General features: G+C 46.5%; 1 protein-coding gene across 3 annotated transcripts in view; it reads left to right on the top strand.

Annotated features, from left to right (window-relative positions):
• The window catches only part of WWOX (WW domain containing oxidoreductase), a 928,538-nt gene extending 909,630 nt beyond the window's left edge, over nt 1–18,908 (top strand). For 2 of the 3 annotated variants that reach the window (XM_027618082.2, XM_027618080.2), the window contains one exon: nt 17,569–18,907. In XM_027618082.2, the coding sequence (XP_027473883.1) occupies nt 17,569–17,757 (189 nt within the window). In that variant the 3' untranslated portion in view covers nt 17,758–18,907. Of the gene's footprint in view, nt 1–17,568 lie in introns of all 3 variants that reach the window. The other variant, XM_027618083.2, reaches the window with a different exon arrangement.
• Nucleotides 18,909–25,037: the final 6,129 nt, after the last annotated feature.

Below are 25,037 nucleotides of genomic sequence, written 5' to 3'. Positions count from 1 at the left end.
AGAGCAGCTCCTGAGGGAGGATTCGACCCACAGTGGGCATCAGCCCAGCCGCTGGGGAAATGAGTGGCCCCTGGTCCACACCACAGCACCTGCTGGAGAGCCACGTGCTCACATGGAAGCCATACCTCTGTAACTTGAGGGTCCAATTGTGTAAGTGGGGTACAGGGATAGAAGAAAGGGAGAGGAGAGAGCTAGGTGGGTAGCCATCTTGTCTCGACCGGGAACTGGTACCTCGTGAAGGGGCTGGTGCTGAGGGGGATAATAGTTAAGTCAGATCAGATAAGCCCTGTGTCTGGCGGAAACACTCCAGATGGTAGTACACGGGATCCTAGAGCAAATTTGGCTGGCGGGGTTAGTTGGACATTCTTGATACTCATGTGTCAGGGATTTCAGTTGAGAAGGGAAAGACAGTTTCACTCCTTGCCGACATCAGTGGTTTGTCTTCCTTGTTCAAAAATACTGTTCCTCCCATAGAGGAAAGATTCTGTTATCTCAGGCGGCAAAGCACTTCGAAAGCAGGGACAGTAATATCATTAAGTTCTAGGACAGACTGTTCTCGTGCAGTTTAATCAGTAGAAACCTGTTTGTGCGTTCATCTAAGGAAGTACCAAAACCAAAAACAACTTTGAGGTTTATCACCTTTGATAAAGTCACAAAAGGGCAGCGTGAACAAACACCTTCCCCTTCTCTGTGTCTTCTCCTGTTCGTGGACAGACCAAACCAAAGGACCTTCAGCTTAAGAACGTGTACCCTAACTGTGTATTGAAGGTTCCTGGATACCAGTGGGTTACCTCTGCTCACTGGGCTTGTGATGTTGGGCAAAAGGAGTGAATTCTGAGACTATATGCCCAGCTTCCATTAATAGCTGAAAAATAATAAGTTGCTGTCCTGAGATTTCCAGTCTGATAAGTGGTCCCCATCTGTTCTCCCTGACACCGTACTTCCCCAGTGTCCATTCCCCCCTCCCATAGCTCCTGTTCTCACCCACAACCTCACAGAGTCCAATGGGAACATAGTGAGGGGGGGCACATGCATTTGTTATGATATATGGATGCCACCTAAGGCAAGAAATATGTGGTTTTCAAGGATGCTGAACTCATAGGGAACACAGTTCTCAGGGAGTCAGGGAAATGACACGGTCTGGAGTCAGGAAGGTCTGGGTTTGGATCCTGGCATGGCATTTAAGAGCTCTGTGTAAACTTGACCAAGTTTTAGGTCTGTGAACCTCAGTTTCCTTATCTCCGAGGTGAGATCATTGTCTGCCCTGCAGAGTTGTTGCAGTATTAAATCAGACGCTGTTGCCACGTTTCTAGAATGATGTTTAGGACTCATAACTGATTCAGTATATGTTGGCAACTATGGTTACCTTGGGCTAGGGGAGCCACCTGAATGGAATCAGCTTTTAGGTTATGGAGACCGACTTGAACAAAATCCTAAAGTCACAGGTCTGTGTCACTCTGACCCCCGGGTGTCCTAAACTGGTTTGTGTTTCTAGTTTGCCACTGTGCCTGACGGGCCCCAGTGGTGTTATGACTTGAGGTCCTGACCTGTTTTGTCCTGCCTTGTGATCTTCTTCAAACAGTCCCTAGTGTTGTGCTCCGTGGGCCCTCCCCCAGGGGGGGTGGGTGCTAGGGGAGCGTCACACACCAGCTCCCACAGTCTGACTCCGTGTACCTCTTCCCAGCCCCACACGCGGATGGTCATGTTGAGGGGTATTTCCACATGGGTTTCGGCAGAAACTGCAGATCAAGGCACTCTCTTCCCTCCATGTTCCAGTGAGCCAGTCACTAAACATTAACCAACTGTCACCAGCTCTGCTTTTCACAGTCATGTCACCTAAGCAAAGCAAAGCACCTGATGGGAAAGTAAATTTTAATTATCTTCCTTGACTCCTCACCCCCACAAAAGGATGACTGATGGTGACCTCAGATTCTTGATGGCCTTAGAATCACCAGACAAAACCTACAGCTTTGCAATTCATTTATTCATCCTCCCAATTTCCTATTCATTATGGTGAAAACGTGAACACCCAAGACACAGGGTAGGGCTTGTCTCACTATGATAGTGGGAGGTGCTTGATGCGTGGACCCTAGAGGTGGTCCTGAGTCTGAAGCCCTAGCATTCCAATGAGCAGGAAGTTACACTTCTCAGCCTCTAGGGAGGGATTAAATGGTACTGAAATCTGGAGCAATTATGGATCTGCCTTTATATGTAGTACAGTTGAAATCAGTTGGCCCTTTACCAAAATCTAGGGAACGAGAAGCAGCTTTAGAGAATAGTAAATATGAAAAACAAGTAAGGAAAACAAACCCGTCCCCTTTTATACTTATTGAAAAGTTATCCTTCCTAGGACCTGCTCCCTCCTCCGATCACACAGTCAAGGTAACCAACACATGGAGTCTCTGTCATTGGGTTTTCGTGGGTAGTTGAAGCCCTGGCCCCCATCCCAGTTTTAACATCAGGCTCACGAGTCTGGGATGCTCCTTATGGAGCAACTAACTAGAGACATGTATCCTACCCCTGGATAAATGACAAGTGTCATTGTGAAGGCCTGGCATCTGTGGCCCAAGATGCCATGCAGCAAAGAGGGAAAGGGCATGGGCAGCTCAGGTTCAAATGCCAACACCGCTACTTACTAGCTGTGTGACCTTGGGCAAGTAGCTTAACCTCTCTGGACCTCAGATGCCATGCCCGTCAAATGGGAGTATGATAAATGGGATGGTACCCATGAAAGATGTCATGCAAGCCTAGGATGCTCAAAAAGTGTTAGCTACTCCTGGGTGGCTCAGTCGTTAAGCGTCTGCCTTTGGCTCAGGTCATGGTCCCAATGGGATCAAGTCCCACATCAGGCTCTCTGCTCGGCGGGAAGCCTGCTTCTCCCTCTCCCACTCCCCCTGCTTGTGTTCACTCTCTCGCTGTGTCTCTCTCTGTCAAATAAATAAATAAAATCTTTAAAAAAAAAGATTATGAAAGATCTACTACAATGATAGTGTAAAGTCTTGCACTGTAGGTGTGCAATGGTCCTCTGTCCGTCTGGCTGCAAGAACATTCCCATTTCTCCTGCTGCCAGTGTTAAGAGTGGGGTTCTGTAGCCCAAGAGATTGGGTTCAGCTCCCAACTCTGCCACTTGTTCTTTGACCTTTGCCTCTTCGGGGCTCAGGGCCCTCCCTACTTACAGTTTGGGTTATTGGCCTCAAAGAAATCTGGGGCAGGCGGGGCCCTTCCTGACAACAGTAACGTCACGTGAGTCCCTTAGCATGAGGCAGGCAGGTGGCACAAAATCAGAACTCAATAAACAAGAATTATTAGTGAAGTCATTGTACTTGTTAAGACTCAGTTTACCTATGAATAAACTGTGGATAAAGCTACTTCCAGAGCGCTCTTGCAAAAAGTCTAGGGCTTGGTTAGAATGTGCGGCAGAAGCTCTCACGCCCCATACGGATTCCCACCTGAAGGGGCCTGCCTTGTAAAGTCTGTCAGTTAGGAATCCCGAGGGCACAGCTGGCAGAGGACAGATTTCCAACCACCTTGACGCTCTGAGGGCCACACTGCTAGCCCCTATCTTCCCGACACCTTATTTGGTAGATACGCCTTCCTTTTCACAAGCCAGGGAATTATGAGAGGATGACTCCTTTCAGGTGCGGCAGCCAGAGGGGGAGAATGCAGGGTAAGATGTCCCTCGGTGTACCCCGTTGTCATGAGTTCAGCATTTCTCCGAACTTGGAGGGCAGGAGAGTTCCAGCTGCAGTTGGCTGGTCACGGGCCCGCCCTGGTGGCTCCTGCCAGACATTAACCCGAGCCCTGCCAGCCTCCAAGCCCTCCTTTGCCCGAGAAGCAGTTGGTAGAAGAGGAACATTGTAGGGGAAGGGCCTCCGACCCCTTCTGGGGTGTGTCCAAAATCATATGCAGGCAAAAATGACACCCCCAGAGGCAGAGGACACCAGTCCAGAAACCAGGGATCTACAGACTGAGAAATGGAGCTCAGAAGGGAGGATGAGGGTCCCTGAGACTCTGCAAACAGCAACTCGGCCATCAGAGGGATTAAATTACCCAGGCAGGGGACATGTGCACAGCCTGATGGGGCTCGTTTTCCACATTTGTGCGCAATTCCAGGATGCCATAGAGCGAACAGGGTGTGGGGTCAGAAGGAACATTAGTCAGGAACTAGAACATGGGCTTTGAACCAAGACAAGCTCGGTTTGGAGCTTGGCTCTGACCCTTCCCAGACGCGTGGCCGTGAGTAGCTTTGCCTCCTTAGCCCTTGTCGGGCTCCATGATAATACTGACCTGGTGAAGTGCCTGTGAGGATCGGAAGTACTAATAGGTCATTATTGTTTTGTTGTTGTTGGCAATGGCAGCTGGGATTGGACTAGCCCTTTCTTCAGCTGTCCAGCCTCACACTCTTCCCAGCCCAGACGCAGGAACCGAAAGGCAGACATGTAGGCTTCGTATCTTCTAGGGTTTGAAGGGATAGAGGTGGGGGTGCTGGGTCAGCCTGGAGGAGAATTTCCTACTGGAGAAAAGTTTAAATATGAAGTTAGGCAGCAGAGTGTGGTTGCCGGGCCGGGGGGAGGGGGCACCCTACCCCAAACATCAGAATTGGGCTGAAATTGTCTTTTAGCTTCTAAGATTTGGAGTTGATCATTGTCAGCTGGAGGACCATGAGCAGGAGGACAGGCCGGGCCAGAGGGTTGCCCATTCAACTGTCTTGTGCCCTGATGTAGTCCCGATGACAGCAGCCCCTGCCTCCCCCTGCGACAGCCACAGCCCTGTGTCTGACCCTGGTTCCGGCTCTCCCGAGCACTCTGCACACCTCTCCATCTAGGATCTTTGGGTCCAAATCACAGACACTCTCATCGGGCTGGAAGGCATCAGCATTTCTGCACCTAGCCAGTGAGAGAACACCCCTCCGCCTTCAGGAACTCAGAATCGAAAACTAAATTAAACAGCCACCAAATGAATGGATGCAAATTCACATCCCTTCGTGCGCGGGTCACTTTTGCTCTTGAGATAATTGATTTCTGGGCTCTGAGTTGGGGACACCACCTGCCTGGTGGGAATAGTATGGCAAAACCGGTTTTCATGTTTTGAGGCAAAAATCCTACTGGTAGAATTAGAGGGATGGGATTAATTGCCCCTGGGAGGTAGAATAGAGATGAGCATGGGCCCTTTATGGAAGGAACACCTGAGCCAGGTGGGCATGAATTTCAAGAAGGATGTCACCACTTACCAGGTGGAGGACTTCAGGCCACTCAGTGCTACTTCTGTGCCTCAGCTTTCTCATCTGTAAAATGGGTATCCTACCCCACAGGGATGGCTGTGTGTATTTTCTCAACATTTTATTATAAAAGCTTTGAAGTAGAAAACTTGAAAGAGTACTGTAGCCGCCACCCATCGACCCAACACCTAGATTCTGCATTTTTACTGCACTTGCTTGCTCACCTAGGGGTCCATCTGTGTATCCCTTTCTCTAGGCGCCATTATAGAGGGAGATTTGGAGGATTTGGAGGAGATATGTGTGAAGGACCTGGGAGGCGAGAGGTGGGCAGTGGTGTTTGGAATTTTATAGCACCTAACAAATAATTGTGGCCGTTGTTCGTATGTCGGTGCCCCAGGGAATGGATGTGAACTTGGGTCTGGTTGCTGCAGCCAGGGAACCAGAGGAGTACTGGACCCATGGCCAGCGTGGCACCCAGAGCGCTGGGTAAGGTTGGTGAGAAAGATGGCTGCCACTTGAATTTTGAAGGCAAAAATGGCTTCAGCTCCTGGGCTATTCCCACCCTCCCACGCTGCCACCGGGACACCAGAACACGCAGGTCTTTCCTTCTCCCCCAGTCCCTGCAAGGCGGAAGAGGTGATGTTGATTGTTAGAATAGAGGCTAGAAAGAGTCTCTCCCAGCCCATGGTGAATTCAGAGGGCGTTCGAAAGGGAAAAACCACAGGGAGTGAGGGCTGGTTCTTCACTTGCTTTGCAGGAGAGTACGCTCAGATTTGTAGGGGATGCCAGAGCCGGCTCAGTTCTCTAAAGACCTAACTTTGCAGCATTCTTCAAGGGCTCCAGAGAGTTCCTTGTGCCATCAAATTAAGTAAGGACACTTCAATAAAAAAGTCCCGAAGGAAACTGTCAATTAATGCATTTACAATGAAGCATCATACTTGGGAAAAACATCTTCAAACACAAATGCTGTTTTCCAACCATTAAAAAGTTTGCGTGCTGCTTGGTTTCCATAGATACCTGAGGTAATAGCCTCCTTCCCCTCACTAAAGAGTGAGCATTGCTCGATCTCTTTTTCCTTTTTTTTTTTTTTTTTTTTACCTTGGTCGTTCATACCTTTTTCCTCCATCCCCATTTATGAAAACAAAAGGTAACTAAATTGAAACCTGGCAAAGAAATTTGTCTGAGGGAGACAGCTTGATTTATAAGCTCAAGGGACTTCATTTTTGCTCACTTCCTTATTATTTCATGACTTCTACAAATGGTGTTGTTACCTGCAGGGAAGAAATGGAGAATTTTCGATTGATCAGATGATTTCCCCAGTCCATCAAACATATAAACATACTCTAAAGGGAAATGTTCATGTTCTGTTGAAGAGCAACTGAGTTTTGGCAGGGTATAGAACAGAGGTTGGCAAAGTGAGGCCACCAGGCCAAATCTGGCCCTCTGCTTGCTTTTGTCAATAAAGTTTTATTGGAACACAGCCACATTCATTGGTGAACGTGCTATGGCTTTCATAACAACAGTGGCAGATTTGAGTTGTGACAGAGACACTATGGGCTACAGAGCCTAAAAGATTTTCTCTCTGACCTTTTGCAGAACAAGTTTACTTACTGACCCTTGGCATATAGGAAAGAAGCAGAGTTTGGGAGGCATTTATTAGTGTCACTTTAGGCATGTGTTCATCTTGCTGTGACTCAGTTTCTGCATCTTTGAAATGGTAATGACAGGATCCTTTCATAGGGGTTGGGGATTGAAAGCACCTAGCACTTTTTTTTTTTTTTTTTTTTTACACTCCAGATTCTTTTGCTAGAAAAGTCCAAAGACATTTCTATCTTATGATTCTAGAAGTTATTTAGGAAACCCAAGGAAAGTGGGTAGAAACGAAAGCCAAGTAGTTCCACAATGTTCCTGGCCCAGGTGCATGCCCATGTATCTCCTCCCTGGAAGAAGGTGAGGGAACGTTGAGTGGAGCTCTGTTCAGGGATGAGAAAGCAAACAAAAGAAACCACAACGATCTAGGAAGAAATCTTTAATTTCTATTCAGCTTTAAAGAGTTTGAGAGAGTTTTTTTTTTTCCTTTTAACAAACCAGTTCAAGTACATGCCTTCAGATTATAAAAGTACCTGAAATTGCCTAGAATATCAGCATGCATAGCTTGTTAGTATTTACATATATTTACATAGGGAAACAAGAGAAAGATCTACAGTTATTTACAGTCTACATAGGAGAAGAGAAAGGCAGCCTAATTGTATTTCCTAAAATACAGTAGATGAGTAGTCAGCACATGCATATTTAGGTAATATTTGCATGATAGAATACAATTTTAAAAGAAAGACATACCTTTGTAACTTTCTATGCTAAGGTGTTATATAATCAAGGTAATTTTTTTGTTTGTTTTGTTTCTAGTCTATTTGCATCGAGTGCTTTAAAATGTTCACTAACACCGAGGCAGAATTATTTACCCTGGCAATTAAAGCAACAGCACACACGATCATTTCCTACTAACTAGCAACAAGCTGCTGGTGAATGAAGTATCTATTGTTTCTCATTACCCATCGACCACTGTGACGAGATCTCTCTGTATAAAGGCAGTGCCTAAGCTATCACCATTAATTATGGAAGTAATATAAATGAGACACTCTCCACAGTGTGTTCTAAATGAAATATTAACAAGGCCAGCGTCTTTGAGCCTGAGAAATGATCTGTTGTAGAGAGCTCGCTATGAAAACGCACAAACCTAATGCAAACATTGGGGCCAGGCATGGGTGCCTGCCTGTGAGATCTGAATTATCACACAGTCCATTCTTTTTTTTTTTTTTTTTCATTTGTTTCTGGAAGACAGAGGTAAGAGTTAATTTCTTGCCATGATGTGGCCCCATCAGGAGACCCCGTGGGTTTTATTACCACCCACCCATGCCTTTCAGTACTACGTTGTAGAGTATTTCTGTGACCTAGGTGTAAATGAACTGTCTACTGTAAAATCTAAACAGCTTATTTGGGGGGGTTTGCCCTGAAATCTGGCTTGCTCACAAAAACAGTCAGCTTTTGGTTTTCTCAAAGAAAGAACCGACATGGCAGGCCAACTCAGTGGGGTGATTCCATGCAGCAGAAAGGAAGGGGGGAGCTTTTTGTTTCACCTGGACTGTGAAGATAGTCTTTGCACCATTATATTGCAACAGAACCCATTAATTCTGCCTGGCAATTATTTCAAAGGTTTATTTCAGTATACATGGCAAATACAGAGGCATACATTTATATACAGTATAAAGAGCTAGCTATAACTGAGGATAAAGGAGTAAAAATGTAAAATGTTTCAAATTAGCCCACGCTAAATATCTTCTTTTATCTCTTATAAACACCCAGTAGTCCTTCAACCCTAGTGTTGGAGGCAGCCCGGTTGGAAAATTCCAGTAACCCACCATCAGATCCGTCCCATGTGGAAGGATGATGCCAATTTTCGTGGAAAATTTCTATGGCTCTTCTGCTTAGCAGTTTCACACTAAGCTGTGGAAGAATGGGTACCCCAATGCATTCTTCCATCCCAGCAAGAGAACTCCCTGTTCGGAAAGAAGCGGTACTCTGAGCAATGTGGGTAATCCGGGCAACACTGGCAGGAAATGCCCAGGGGCTTCTTTCGTGGCTAGGAGACAGTCCGTGGCATCCTGCCTTATTTGTAAGGAGACCATCTCTCAGGCCCAGTGGGCTGTAGAAGGTTTTTGGCGGGCACAGACGGAAGGGAGACTAAGCAGGAGAAGTATCGCCCACGTGGATTGTACCTGAGCCGTCCCTCTTCCTTTCCCTCATGCAGAGCACACCCCCCCACACACACACACACACGCACACGCGCACACACGCACACACACACACACACCGCACACGCACACGCACACGCACACGCGCACACACGCACACACACACGCGCGCGCACACGCGCACACACACCACACACGCACACGCGCACACACGCACACACACACACACACCGCACACGCACACGCGCACACACGCACACACACACACGCGCGCACACGCGCACACACACCACACACGCACACGCACACGCGCACACACGCACACACACACACACCCCACCCCCCCCCACACACACACACCACACACACGCACACGCGCACACACGCACACAAACACACACACGCACACACCACACACACACCCCAAACCACCCCCCACACACACACACACCCCAAACCACCCCCCCACACACACACACCACACACACACACACGCACACGCACACGCACACCACACACACACCACACACACACACACACACACCCACACACACGCACACGCGCACACACGCACACAAACACACACACGCACACACCACGCACACACGCACACGCGCACACACGCACACACACACACACGCACACACACACACCCCACACACACCCCACACACAACCACACCACACACACACACCCCAAACCACCCCCCCCACACACACACACACCACACACACACACACACCACACACACACACACCCCAAACCCCAAACCACCCCCCCCACACACACACACCACACACACACACACACACCACACACACACACACCACACACACACACACACCCCAAACCACCCCCCCACACACACACACACCACACACACACACACACACACACCCCCAAACCACCCCCCCCCACACACACACACCCCAAACCACCCCCCCCACACACACACCCCAAACCCCAAACCACCCCCCCACACACACACCCCAAACCACCCCCCACACACACACATACACACCCGCCCCCCCACACACACACCCCAAACCCCAAACCACCCCCACACACACACACAGACACCCCAAACCACCCCCCCACACACACACACCAAACCACCCCCCCCACACACACACACCCCAAACCACCCCCCCCCACACACACACACACCCCAAACCACCCCCACACACACACACACCAAACCACCCCCCCACACACACACACACACCCGCCCCCCCACACACACACACCCCAAACCCCAAACCACCCCCCACACACACACACACCCCAAACCACCCCCCACACACACACACACATACACACCACACACACACACACACACCCGCCCCCCCCACACACACACCCCAAACCCCAAACCACCCCCCCACACACACACACACCCCAAACCACCCCCCCACACACACACACCCCAAACCCCAAACCACCCCCCCCACACACACACCAAACCACCCCCCCACACACACACACACACCCACCCCCCCACACACACACACACCCCAAACCCCAAACCACCCCCCCCACACACACACCACACCACACACACCCCAAACCACCCCCCCCCACACACACACACATACACACCACACCACACACACCCGCCCAAAGCAGGTCTACAGTCTCAGAAAACAGCAGGTCTCAGAAAGATGAAATCATTCTAAATATTGCTCCTCCAGTCTTTTGAGACCAGACATAAATCTGTCATGGAGCCCTTGGAACATTTATGGCAGGGATTCTGGAACACAGAAGAGGTATGAAAAGGGCCTCATTTATTTCAAGGGAAAGTTCAGAACAGTTCATTGAATTGAAAACACAGGTCCTGAAAGCCTACCAAGGTCAGTGCGCCCTTAAATCCCACTGATAGCCTCAGTGAAAAAACTCCCGTGCCTGGCCTTCCCAGAATAAACATGGCTTTGGGCCGCTTTGGATGGTTGGGATTGGCTGCCTTTTCCTCCCCAAAACTTCAGGCTAGTGAAGACAGATATAGTCTTCTGTCTTTAAAAAAAAAAAAATTCCTTTCCGGCTTTCCATCCTGAACCTACTAGTCTCTGAGCTTGTTCCTGCAAAGATTTCTCAGAGGAATAACGGCGGCGCTTGTCCTGACTTTGCGTCTCATTCTGCCCTGGTCTCCAAGTCATTGTCTTAAAACTCCATAATGACCTTGCTAGAAACTCATGTCTTTTGTCAAGGGGGAATGCTGTGGTCCTTGTAGTCTGACTTGGATATGGGGATATACTATTTGGGAGACCTGAAGTGCAAACAAGAAAGGTTTCGTGTCACCTTGCAGACTGTCTCCAAATGGAGGCCTGTGGCTGTTTCTCGAAAGATGTACCACATTTGTTCTCCTTCAGACATTTCACTCAAGACACCCTTGGCAACTGCAGGTTCTGGCCTGTGCTGGGACCAGCTACATTTCTGGTAATAGATTGGCCTAGCCCATTGCTTGGGCCTGCCACCTTCAAGCCCCCCCTCATAGACTGGGTCCCCATTGTCACCTGGGAAATGGCACTCCTTTACCTACTGGGGGAGAGACAAGTCAATTGAAAAGAACCTCTGAGGTTTTCACACTTGAGAACCTATTATAGAAAACAAACAAACAAACAAAAAACCTGTTTTCTTGTGGCAAGAGGAGAATATCCTAACTCACTGGGCATTTGAGTGGGCACTAATCTTCCATAAGGCTGAAAATCTGAATGCGACCTAAATGGATGTTCTGGAATACTCTCTCAGACTTTTAAAGCCTCCACAGTTAAAAGCAAGAATCTGCACTCCTGGTCGTCTTCACTGTTTTCTATTTGAGAAATTGAGTAGTATTTCCCTTCTGTAATAAATGTTAAGAACAGCCTGTGAGTTAGCAAAACTCCCAAAGGCTGTGGAAAAAAAAAATTCTGTTTTGATGCCACATGTATCCAAGCCCGTATGGTTTCAAGCCTCTGTGGGATTCAATTGTGCGAAATTTGTAGGAGCAAATTTCTTAGGAACTCATTGGGGGAGGGTGGGGAATGGGGACCAGAGTCTCTTCTGCATACCTCAGAGAACGCCTCACGTATTCTCCAAAAGGCCACACTCATCCGACATGTATGCAAATGTATAATATGGAGATTTGCTTAGGTTTCACTGGTTTTGATGTGGTTCAGTTCATGCTCTGAAAAAAGGTCTATGATCCAAGAGTACGTTCCTTAGCTGGGCAAATCTGGCATGTGGAGGTGGCATTTTGAATCAGGTGACCTTTCGGTTGAGGGCCATTTGCTATTGGATCATCTGAGGTGGTGCTGAGTCTTCAATCTTGTTAATCCAAATGGATATAATTTCAATTTAGTTCACTGACTAAATCAACAATGGAAAAATTGTCCTTTTAACATTTCTCAGGTGAACACGTGACAACCCATTTCATCCTAGCCGGGGGCCTCACACTGTGGCTGGCAAGGCGTGGCCGAGGAGGCCCTCACAGGGAAGCTTCTGCTGAGGGGGAGACACACAGCAGGGCCTGGGCCATATGCAAACATCTGCATCCCATGTTTGGGAAGGAGGCTTTGCACAGCTTTGCACAGATTCTGGAGCGGGTCAATCTGTGTGGTTACCTGTGTGGCTTTGGACACGTTGCTTTTAATCGCTGATACTAAGCGGGCTTCTCTGTAGTTGTCCCTGGCTCGGAGAGCTGGGTGGGGGTGAAAACATCATCCTTCTAAAGCTCTCTGCACGGGGCTTGATGGGTTGTAAGCTCTCAATCCGTGCTAGCCATTGTCACCCCTCGAATAGTCCCTGTTGGCAGCTGCTCACTAGAAGAGCATGACAGTTTGGAGGACAGTGTCCTTTCGGGTGCTCTCTTCTAGTGCCTCCCATAATTTTGGTGGAAGTGGGTGTGTTCATTGATTGATTAGCACTCACTTCACGACTGTCAGCTGGATTTCAGGAGCATCAACAGTGAAGGAAGGGGGTGACTGGGGGCTCTGGTCGCACTCCTGGGGAAGGCCCCTGAGCCTTATTCCCCTGCACGCTGCCTGACTCCATGAAGTAATGAAACACATGACAAATGTGGGGGCTTAGACGATTGTTCTCTGACGGTAGGCAGGGAACTGATAACATCTGGGGGGCAGTTTGCTTTTGTCTGCCTCTCACATCAGAGATTTAAACCCGTAATTGTTTTTAGGAACAGATGTGTACCAAGGTATCCGGAGATGAGCTCTGAATCATGGCGTTGCGCTTTTCCGGTAGAGTGGTTCCAGACTCTTCTGTCGGGAGTGTTACTGAGAGACAGGGAAAGACAGAGGATGTGGAGGCCGCTGCTGACGCCACCTGAGACGTGCGCTCATTCCCTCCTCTCCACCAAGGCTAAGTCACTGCCGTGTTCTGGGACCACCAGACAGGTGGTTGGTTCTGTACTGGGCAAGTGTTTGTTCACCTTACAGACCCCAGAGGGGTAACAGGGAAAGCTTGGAGGGTTTGGAGAGGCACCTGTGTTGCCCTCCTTCCATCACTGTCCCAGGAGTTCAGCACGATAATCACCACCCACTTCCAAAAGTTCTCTTGTTCCCTGCCCTTGGGGTTCCAAGCTCAGGCTAACTTCCGTGCCGTGTTTCTTGACACAGCTACTTTTTGTTGAACTGACTCATTCAACATTTGCCATACGATGTCCTGGTATCAATATGTCTGTAGTAAAGCAATCTTAGAACATCTACTACTCTCGAGATCATTGAATATATATTCCGTGACAGTGTGTCTATATTTTTTTATATGTCTCATAGTGAAATCTACTTTAAGACAGGAATATAGTCTTCCCTTTAAGTAAGCATGCATTTTAAAATAGAGGAACTTGAAAACTGAACATTGTGTAATATGTGTCCTTATTAAAATGTAAGTTATATTAGAGTACTAACCAATGCATCACAAATATCAATATGTGGGTGATTTTTTTCTCTACCATATATTGTTTATCAGGAACCTCTGTATCTTTTCCTTTAAAAGAGTCAATATCCATTTGTATTCCATGCTGACAGCTCCAAATTGATGGCCAGCGGTTATCAAATGTTAATGAAAAGCAGCTACTTAACATTTTCATCCCAACAAAGGGTTTTGGAAGGATGGATAATTTAGATCTCAGGGCCTCAACCATAAATAAACAACTGCTTTTTAAATCCCACCTTTCTGTAGTTGCAGATTGTACTGCAAATCTGACAAATGATTTCTGAAAGAGAACGATGAACCCTTATTACCAAGATACTCTTAACTTAATCCCAAAAAAGAATCATAGGTAATTTTACATACACTATAAAGATTGATGGCACACTTCTCCTCTGGCAGCTCGCAAATGTTTGACTAGATCAGAAATGGCATTCGGGCATGATTAAAGATTCTGCTGGGCTTCCCAAAAATCCTCAGTCCCTGTGTCATCCACACCCTAACTAACTCACGCCGTGTCCCCAGGATGGAGCCGCGACACCCCAGTTCCCAGGGTTTGCAACTGCACACAACCTACAGGCTTCTGATAAATTGTTCTTAAAAATTCATTTATAGGAACCCGCAGCTGCAGCCAGTGTTTATGTGTTGAGGTGTTGCTATTTTTTTTTATCACGATGGATCAGTACAGCGGTGGTGACAAGACGTTGCTTCAGATATTTTATAGCAGAGTTGTTAACATTATTTCCTTTACACGGCTCTTTCATCTTTTCTGAATTATGTACTGATGCCCCAAAAAGTGGCATAAAAGTCATTTGATGGTGACTAAAGGGCTCTTTTAAATTTTTTGTATCAGTTTAAAAATGTTTGTTTTATCTTGTATCAGCAGTGCCGGCTTATTTACTAATGAGATTTCCCTAATGTGGCTCCGTCTCATTCTCATGATAGGCAGATCAAAAAGCTGATGAGCCAGAAATTAGAACTTGTTATTAAACTGTCATCACATCTGATCCTATAAAGATGTCACTCAGAGGCTGCCGTGGGTACAGCTGTAAAGAGAATTCCCCGAGAAGCCAGGAGGGGAGCGGGCTTGGGACTGAAAGGTGCCGGCACCAGCTGAGTGGAGCAAGAACCCAGAGGCTGGCTTTGCCAAACGTCTGCAGTTCATCTTCGCAGGGAAGGTGGTCTTTGCTTTCAGGGGCCCCTACTGCACCACTTTCTTCTACAAAGCCAGCCCTTGGTAAAAGACGGGGCTTTTCTAAAATTTATGCTTTCCAGCACGGTAGCCACACGTCAGTTGGTGTGAAATGAGGTCAAGAGCAGTTGCATTCAGATTCCATGGAAGGAAAAGGCATGTCCCCCAGCTCCCCCGTCAACCTGATTCTCATCAACACAAGGGCAAAATTTCTTTGCAAAAAGACCATTCCAACAGTGCAAGAGTGCAACATGGTATCATTTTAGGTCACGGTGGCAAGATACTACATTGGGTTTAGAAGAATTCCTCTTACTGCTTTCCCCAGTGGCCTACTTTGATCTTCTCTCAGCATTGGAGAGGTCCTGATCACTGTGCAAACGCTGATGTTATAAGCACTCTCGAGCGGGGGTGGGGAGCCTCAGTTTTGGGGATGAGCTGACTGGATTCTCTCACCACTTGGGAGCTGATGGCAAATCACCTGACCACTCTTTGGTGGTTTTGGCAGCTGCAAAGTAAAGTAAATGGAAATCTAAGATATCCAGAAAATTATGCAAAACTCCATCTCCACCTGAACTCTGCTAAGAATTGAGGCCAAGATGATATTTGGCTTGAGTTACCAGGATGAGTATCTCAATTCTTCAATTTGTCGTTAGAGGCACTTTGCTTCCCTTTTCCCCCCCACACGGGATGCAGAGGAGTCAGATAAACCACTCGAAATTCTTTCGATAAATGTGCCAGGTGCTAAGCTAAGGGTTATTAGGAATGATAATTCAGTGAGAGGGAGTTTGGATGACATGAACCTATTTCCATTACACTTGAGCCACACAAATCAGTTCAAAAAGAAATAGCTGAATCCAAGAGAGTAACTGGCTATTTGGGGAGCGGGCATGGTGAGGGGCTTCGGGAAGTTAAACACCCATTACTATTTAATTAAATCGAAGTCATGTCAGGTGTTCAAATTCTGAACTAATGGGACTTGTCCAACCCAGTCAAGGATCCAGTAATCATCAGAACTCAAGTCTGATGATATCCTACCCCCACTCCATGCTACACTGCTCCCCAGAATCCTGTCGCTTGACTGTGGTTGACCATTTACTTTGCAGATTAATTCAAATATGACCATAGAAACTGACACTGAAGTCCTCCCCTACCAAACAAGCAAAAAACTCAAGCCTGCTTTATAGCACTTTCCTAAAATTATAACACCTGGAGATCCTAATTCTCAAAATGACCTTGGCACCCAATGGTTCTAGAGCACAATCACAGTAAGCACAAATCAAACCATCTCGGGGTGGGGGGGGAATGTTTCTCCATGAAGCACTCCCCTTGAGCACAACGTCAACCTTGTAGGGGCAGGAAAGATGGTAAGCTTTGGGTGGGGACAAAAATGCATTTCCCTCTCTGTCAAATGCCCTCAGTGTCTTCCCTAATGGTGACCTTATGCCCATTACCTCTTCCACCCTCTTCCGCCACCCCCCTCCCTATCAGCTGATAATTAGTTGGTGCAGCAAGGGCTGTGATGCACATAAATAATCATAAGATGCCAGATAAACTGTATTGGTTTTAAATTAGAGCCGTGCCTACCGTGTCTCCCATGAACACCAGCCTATTATTTTTAATTATGGCTTGCAAAGCAAAGTGATTTCTTGCCCTCTTTACAGCCTCCCTGACAGCATTGTGTCCGCCGGGATGATATGGTACCCCACTGGCATACACATCCCTCGCCACAGCACCAACTCTTACTCAAAAGGTGAATCGAAAGTAATCAATCATACTCATTGCAACTTACAATTTGAGGTGGGCTGGAAGTGTACCCCCTTAGTCACTGTCCCATTGCAAATATGGGGTGAATATGACATTTACAAAAAGGTTTCCACGGGATCTGGATGAATTAATACATGTGTCGCGTGTCTGCATGAGGCATGTAAGTATGTATGGCAGGGAGTCCGTGTATATGGGTGTTTCAAGCATTTTCACACAGCACTGAAAACTCTTCGCCTAGCAGCACCGTCGTCAAAAATAAAGATCAGGCACCAGTCCCTCTCTGGATTTTCTATCCGATGGGCCATTATTAGAGTGTTTGGTTTACTTCAGACAGACGGTTCTAGAAACATCTTGGTGTCAGATTGCCTCATGCACTGAGAAGTCAGTGGGTTGGATGAATTTGTTCTTGGGTGTTCAAAAGGATGCCTGCCATCTTTTTCTCTTTGCTCAGAAGAGACCTTTGATGTGATGGATCGATATGCATAGGAGCCTTTTCCTCTATGAGGTGTAAAAAGTGACGCCAGCAGAGTTGGTGAAACTGCTTTCCTAGGATGTCACATCATACCTTGTACAGTCACGTGCTGAGTTCAGTACCCTCGGCATCCGAACCTGGCGGGGCAAGGCTTGCTAATTCCTAGACAGAACGAAGTCAGCTCATCACCTCTTTTCTTAAAAAAAAAAAAAAAAAAAAAAAATTTTTTTTTGGTCTTTTTTTCTTTGATTTCCAGCAACAAGGAGCTGCCACCACCGTCTACTGTGCTGCTGCTCCAGAGCTCGAGGGCCTGGGAGGGATGTACTTCAACAATTGCTGCCGATGCTTGCCGTCCCCGGAAGCTCAGAGCGAAGAGACGGCCCGCGCCCTGTGGGCACTCAGCGAGCGCTTAGTCCAGGAAGGACCGGGCAGCCAGTCCGGCTAAGCGCGAGCTCCGGGGAGCATCGGCGCGCACACCCAGCCCGCGCGTGTGCACCTGCGTGACTGCCGCCGCTCGACCCCCGCCAACTTGTCGTCCGGCAGCTTTCCGTGCGCCCCCGACACACATCCGCCCGAGTAAAGAGGATAAGAGTAGCCACAACAGAGTGAAGAAAATGTCAAGTACTGACGGGAAGCAGGGAACTGCAGGGCCAAGGGAACAATCTCTTTTCTGGGGCTGGACGAGGCTGGCGTCTCTCTGCTTTCCTGGCGGTGGCCCGCTGGAAGGTGAACGCTTAGCTGGTAGGCAGGCTCCTTGCCACGCTGTGGGAGCCCAAGCCATTCTCATGCACTGTTTAGAATAGCCAGGCGCCAAAAAAAAAAAAAAAAAAAAAAGAATAAAAAAAAATAGCCGCCCCCCCCCCCCCCGCTCCGTGCCCCCAGCCACCACCGCAGCCACACTGTAGCCAGGAGCTGGCCTTCTTCTGTTTAGGGAAGAAGAGACGAGTGTGTATCCTTTCGTTCGTCCTCACCAAGCCTGAGTGGGCGCATTGGTAACTGGGGGAGAGAGCTCTGGGACCCCTGGTCTAGCCAGCCAAGGGGGAGGTGACACTTAGAAATGGGTGGGATAGACAGAGCTGATGGGTCGCAAAAGGGCTGGCCCACCGACCCCCTTGCTAAAGCTGCCCAAAAAATTCTTGAGAGATTATTATAAACAAATTTTGCAAATCATTCTCCAGACACCTTGGCAGGCAAGAAAGGAAGCATTGCATCCATGAGAATATGCAGGATACTTTGGGGGCAGAGGATAAAAAAGTTGTGCCCTTCATTCCTCATTTAGTTTCCAGAAGCAACCTGATGGTGGAGGTTCACAGCCTTACTGTTATCCTGCTTGAGCGTTTCTGCTTCACCTTCCTCTCCTCCCATCCTATGCTTAATAAAAGAACATGCTTGAATATTATCACCTGAAGTTTGCACTGTCTCTTTAAATGTTTGTTTCAGTTTTGTTTTTTGTTTTGTTTTGTTTTTTTAGAAAAGAAATCTAGAGGAAAAATAAAGCGCTTCTGGTAGATGCCAGGAAAACACTGCTCTTGTTTCTTCTCAGAGTTTGTTTTGTTTTTGTGCTTTGTGGCTGTCTGTGGGCCAAGTTGTCTCCCGCGATTAGCATGCCAGCATCATATTTTCTGTTGGAGAAAGAGAGAAAAAGAAAAATGACTATTTAATTTCACCTTGAGAGGTTTTGTTATTACTTCTAGTGGGTTCTTTCGGTCCTCAATTGTTTGCTTCCCCCTGTAATTATCAAGTTCTTGGTGACTAGAGAATCTCTCTATGCATCAGAATGGGGGCAATCGGGGTCTCTCTCCAACTAACCCCTTTTGCCATTCCAGCAGGGATGTAAGGAGGTCCACTTTGGCCTGATAGAATGCTTTTGCTGAAATGCCGGGAAATACCAGGGGTGATGTCAAAATCGTGCAGATTCCCCGCACCAAAGCCACCACTTCTTTGATAGGTTAAACACATCCTTTCCAATGGGATGCATCATCTTAAGTTCTTCGGGCTGAGCAGAGAGGTGACTAACTCTAGCTAAGCTGTAGGCATTTGGTGAAGGTAGAAATTAACCAGTACAAAGAAGACATTGGAGTATCATCAGCCAAGGATTTTGATATCCAAAACATCAAAGAGAACCAAGGGAGAATCTGCTGGCTGCCCACCTCCCTGCACTGTCAAGGTCACTGTGCTGATTCCCATATGGATCCTGCATCAGGAGGGTAAGAAGCAGCTTGGGGGAACCTAACCAGGAGAGGTGAGTATTCCCCCAAATCCAGAAGCTCTCTTAAGTCCAATAGACACAGTCTTCATATAAACATTCACTCAGCAAGCATATACTCGGTGCTACACTGTGGAAATCCAAAGTTTAGGGTAACTACCCATTTCTCCTGCTGTATCTCGGGTCTGTAGGCATCTTCACATTGCATAAGGTGAGCAAGTGGATGCCATGAGCCTCGCTCCTTTTTTAGCTTATTCTACATCCAGGGCTGCTATTGCTCACCGTAAGTCAGGGGGGTGTGTGCAATATAGTATCTATGTAATATATATGCACAGGTAATCGATATTTTAATTATATCATAATGATCCTATTCTACCACTATCACTGCTACTAATTGCAGACACTATTTATTGAGCATCTACTACATGCCCGTTGCTGTTCCAGGCACATCATACCCGTTTTCTTATTTTATGCTCACATGATGAAACTGAAGGTTTATAGAAACAAAGTAACCTATTGACAGCCCATAGCTGGTGAGTAGCAGAGTCAGTATTTGAATCCAGGTCCATCACCTTCAAATCCATGCGCCTTCTGCTACATCGCACTGTTTAACGGGTAACCGACCCATAGACCAGCAGTATATGCACATTGAATTTATACAACGAGTGAATTATTCACAAAGAAGATTATTTGGTTTTGTACCCAAGCATGGGACCTTGGCTGTCCTCCAGCACCGAGTATAAACTTTGCAAATTATTTCTGTACATGCCATTTATCCAGCACCAGCCCCACAGACCTTTCCTTTTGTCCTGGTTATGAATAGGTCTGCCTCTGGCCTTGGTTACCTAGGTTTAACGTCTAATGAACTCAGTGTCCAGAGTTCTCCACCGTGGTGCAGCGCCTTAAGATCCAGCCAGAACAGGAAGAGAGAGCCGGTTGTTCTATAGTCATTTTCTTTTGAGTGGCTCTCCCTCCCAAAGGCAGCCAATTTTCACTTCCATGGCTGATTGAGGGAGACCCTTCTATCAACAGGAAACAAGAAATGGGAGCATCCTCAGCGAAGACTGAAGCTGTGGCTTGTGGTTTTGCTGTTTAAAATGGGGTTATGGGTGGTTTTGTTTTGAACTTCAGTGAAAGAGGCCTGATTACTTTCATTAAGGTCAGCACTGGGCCAGAGAGCCTGCCTTGCACACTGGCTACCCATTCTGGTCACCAGCAGGTACCATTTTTAGAAGTTTACATTGAAAAGGCTTCTAAAATAGTGATACTTCCCTGACGTGTTAACTCATCGTGCCTTTCAATGCATCCAAGCTAGTTTGGTTGAGTTCATTTTAGAATACTAAGGAACCTCACAAAATATTTTCCACATGATCACTTAAAACGCTACTCTGAATTATGCCTTGTAATAAATTAAGGTACTAACACTAAAAATAATTCTTAAAAAGACAAAGGCTCCAAGACCACCCACCATTCCAACAGAGAGAGTTTCATCTTTGTTCATTACCTTTTAAATCTTCCTACTATTTGGTTTCCTGCCCCCCTTTTCCCTTTTTCCTCCTGCAAATTATCTTATTCCTCAGTTTTCAGTAATTTTAACGGGATACCAAATATATTGGCTTGCTGGTGGGTCATCGTTTGGAAATTCGTATGACGGAGCACTTAGGTTATTTCTAGTTTTTGCTGTTAGAACTAATGGCTCAATTAGCATCTCTATGCATACAGCTTTTACCTCCTATAATTTACCTCCTCAGCATACATTTGCAGATATGGAACTATTGGGTCCAAGAGCTCTTATTTGGCTCTTACTATATATTGCCTTACACTGTCTGCAAGGGTTACAACCAGCAGAATACACACGTTTCTGTTTTTTTACCACCTCATCCATATTGGATGTTGCCATTTAGTTTTTTTAACATATTTTTTAAAGACTTTATTTACATGAGAGAGAGCACGAGCAGGGGGGTGGGGTGGAGGGGCAGAGGGGCAGGGAGAAACAGGCTCCCTGCTGAGCAGGGACCACCGCCCCCCATCCCCCCACCCCCAACACGGGGCTTGATCCCAGGACCCTGGGATCATGACCTGAGCTGAAGGCAGACGCTTAACCGACTGAGCCACCCAGGCATTCCTTTTACATATCTTAACTTCAAGTTGTCAAAATCTGTAACTATTTATATAAAATACCCCCAAGCAGCCAGTCTCCTTATTTAAGGCAAAAGCACTTTGTCTTTCATTTTCCCACTGGACCAAGTTCACAATTTTTAATTAGAGTGGAAATTCCAGGTGAGTCTACATTGAGTTTGGGTAGAAAAAAACCACCACGGCACTCCCACCTCTTTACCATGTTATTCAACTAGCAAATGCCCTTCCTTGTAGTCACCAACAGAAGCACTCCAGGGACCCCGTGTGAATACTGTGTAAAGCCCAAAACTAACAACGCAATGAACCAGCTTCCATGTGTATGCCCCTAGCTGAAGGGCCGTCTGCTATTAACGAAAGGCACCACACCACTCAGGAAGATCATCACTCCTCTAAGCTGATCTGTTTACAAGGCCCTGCCCTGCTGCATCTTGAGTGTGGGAGAATAAAAGCTGCTTTTAATTTTCCAAATAGATATATGCAAATAGAGGATCTCCATCACTCATTCAGATTAAAGAGGCTGTGTGCCTACCCCAGCTTTCCTGACTCTATTTATGTTCTCGAGGAGCTTTCCTTTGGAGTCATGACCATGGCTCATTGGATGTCGGGCACCCCAGATGAGAAGATCCACTTTTATAAAGTACCGTTTCCTGAGTGCTTACCAAGACTTCATGCAAAACATTGAACTGAAATGTCATTTTGTCCTTTTAAATCTCACGACTTTTGAATTAAATGTCGCTCTCCCCTTTTCACCAATGAGGAGAACATTTGAATCCTGGGGCCACCACTTCCTGTGTGACGTTGTCCCAGAAACTTCACCTCGCTGAGCCCAAGAGTCTCCAAACCACTCGGCGTTTGTGGTTTCTCTCACCCCTCCGACTTCATCCCTCCCGGTCCTACTTCCTACATGCAGACTTGTTTAGACTCCTCTAAACGGAACAAATGTGGTTTCCATTAGTAGTCTACCTGAAAATGGTTTGATTCTTTCTCTATATCCTTAAATATGACTTATGACATTGGTTGGGGGGGGAGGAAATCCTATCATTGTATTTAAATATAGTTGATCTTAGAAATAACTGCTGAATAATTTTCTTTTAAACAAAACATATTGCTGATTTTATTAGAAATGAAAATTAAAACTCCTCACATTGTAGGGATAGAGGGTACATACCTCAGTATCATAAAAGCCACCTATGAAAACCCACAGCGAATATCACTCTCAATGGGGAAAAGCTGAGAGCTTCACCCCTAAGATCAGGAACATCACAGGGATGTCCACTCTCACCACTGCTATTCAACATAGTATTAGAAGTCCTAGCCTCAGCAATCAGACAACAAAAAGAAATTAAAGGCATCCGCGGCAAAGAAGAAGTCAAACTCTCACCCTTTGCAGATGATATGATGCTTTATGTGGAAAACCCAAAAGACTCCACCCCAAAACTGCTAGAACTCATACAGGAATTCAGTAAAGTGGCAGGATATAAAATCAATGCACAGAAATCAGTGGCATTCCTATACACCAACAAGACAGAAGAGAAATTAAGGAGTCGATCCCATTTACAATTGCACCCAAAACCATAAGATACCTAGGAATAAATCTAATCAAAGAGGCAAAGGATCTTTACGCAGAAAACTACAGAATACTCATGAAAGAAATTGAGGAAGACACAAAGAAATGGAAGAATGCTCCATGCTCATGGATTGGAAGAACAAATATTGTGAAAATGTCTATGCTGCCTAGAGCAATCTACATATTCAGTGCAATCCCTATCAAAATACCATCAACTTTTTTCACACAAGTGGAACAATCCTAAAATTTGTATGGAACCAGAAAAGACCCCGAATAGCCAGAGGAATGTTGAAAAAGAAAACCAAAGCTGGGGGCATCACAATTCCGGACTTCAAGTTCTATTACAAAGCTGTCATCATCAAGACAGTATGGTACTGGCACAGAAACAGACACATAGATCAGTGGAACAGAATAGAGAGCCCAGAAATGGACCCTCAACTCTATGGTCAACTCATCTTCGACAAAGCAGGAAAGAACGTCCAATGGAAAAAAGGTTCTTCAACAAATGGTGTTGGGAAAATTGGACAGCCACATGCAGAAGAATGAAACTGGACCACTTCCTTACACCACACACAAAAATAGACCCAAAATGGATGAAAGACCTAAATGTGAGACAGGAATCCATCAAAATCCTTGAGGAGAACACAGGGAGCAACCTCTTCAACCTTGGCCAAGGCAACTTCTTCCTGGACAAATCGCCAAAAGTAAGGGAAGCAAGGGCAAAAATGAAATATTGGGACTTTGTCAGAACAAAGGAAACTGTCAACAAATCCAAAAGACAACCAACAGAATGGGAGAAGATAGGTGCAAATGACATATCAGAAAAAGGACTAGTATCCAAAATCTAAAAAGAACTTATCAAACTCAACACCCAAGGAACAAATAATCCAATCTGGAAATGTGCAGAAGACATGAACAGACATTTCTGCAAAGAAGACATCCAAATGGCCAACAGACACATGAAAAAGTGCTCAACATCGCTCGGCATCAGGGAAATATAAATCAAAACCACAATGAGATACCAGCTCACACCAGTCAGAATGGCTAAAATTAACAAGTCAGGGAATGACAGATGTTGGCGAGGATGCGGAGAAAGGGGAACCCTCCTACTCTGTCGGTGGGAATGCAAGCTGGTGCAGCCATTCTGGAAAACAGTATGGAGGTTCCTCAAAAAGTTGAAAATAGAGCTACCCTGTGACCCAGCAATTGCACTACTGGGTATTTACCCCAAAGATACAAACATAGTGATCTAAAGGGGCACCTGCACCCCAGTGTTTATAGCAGCAATGTCCACAGTAGCCAAACTGTGGAAAGAGCCTAGATGTCCATCAACAAATGAATGGATAAAGATGTAGTGTGTGTGTGTGTGTGTGTGTGTGTGTGTGTGTGTGTGTGTGTGTGTGTACACAGACACACACACATATACACACAATGGAATATTGTGCATATATCAAAAATGAAATCTTGCCATTTGCAACGACGTGGATGGAACTGGAGGGTAATTATGCTAAGCGAAATAAGTCAGTCAGAGAAAGACAATTATCATATGATCTCAATGATATGTGGAATTTGAGAAACAAGACAGAGGATCGTAGGGGAAGGGAGGGAAAAATGAAACAAGAAGAAACCAGAGAGGCAGACAATCCATAAGAGACTCTTAATCTCAGGAAACAAACTGAGGGTTGCTGGAGGGGAGGGGGTGGGAGGGATGGGGTGGCTGGGTGACGGACACTGGGGAGGGTACGTGCTACGGTGAGCGCTGTGGGTTGTGTAAGACTGAGGAATCACGGACCTGTACCCCTGAAACAAATAA

The sequence above is a fragment of the Zalophus californianus genome, chromosome 17 (assembly GCF_009762305.2).
Source record: "Zalophus californianus isolate mZalCal1 chromosome 17, mZalCal1.pri.v2, whole genome shotgun sequence".
In the NCBI taxonomy this organism is placed as follows: Eukaryota; Metazoa; Chordata; class Mammalia; order Carnivora; family Otariidae; genus Zalophus; species Zalophus californianus.
Note: the sequence above shows the minus strand (reverse complement) of the source record. Positions and strands in the feature narration are given on the sequence as shown.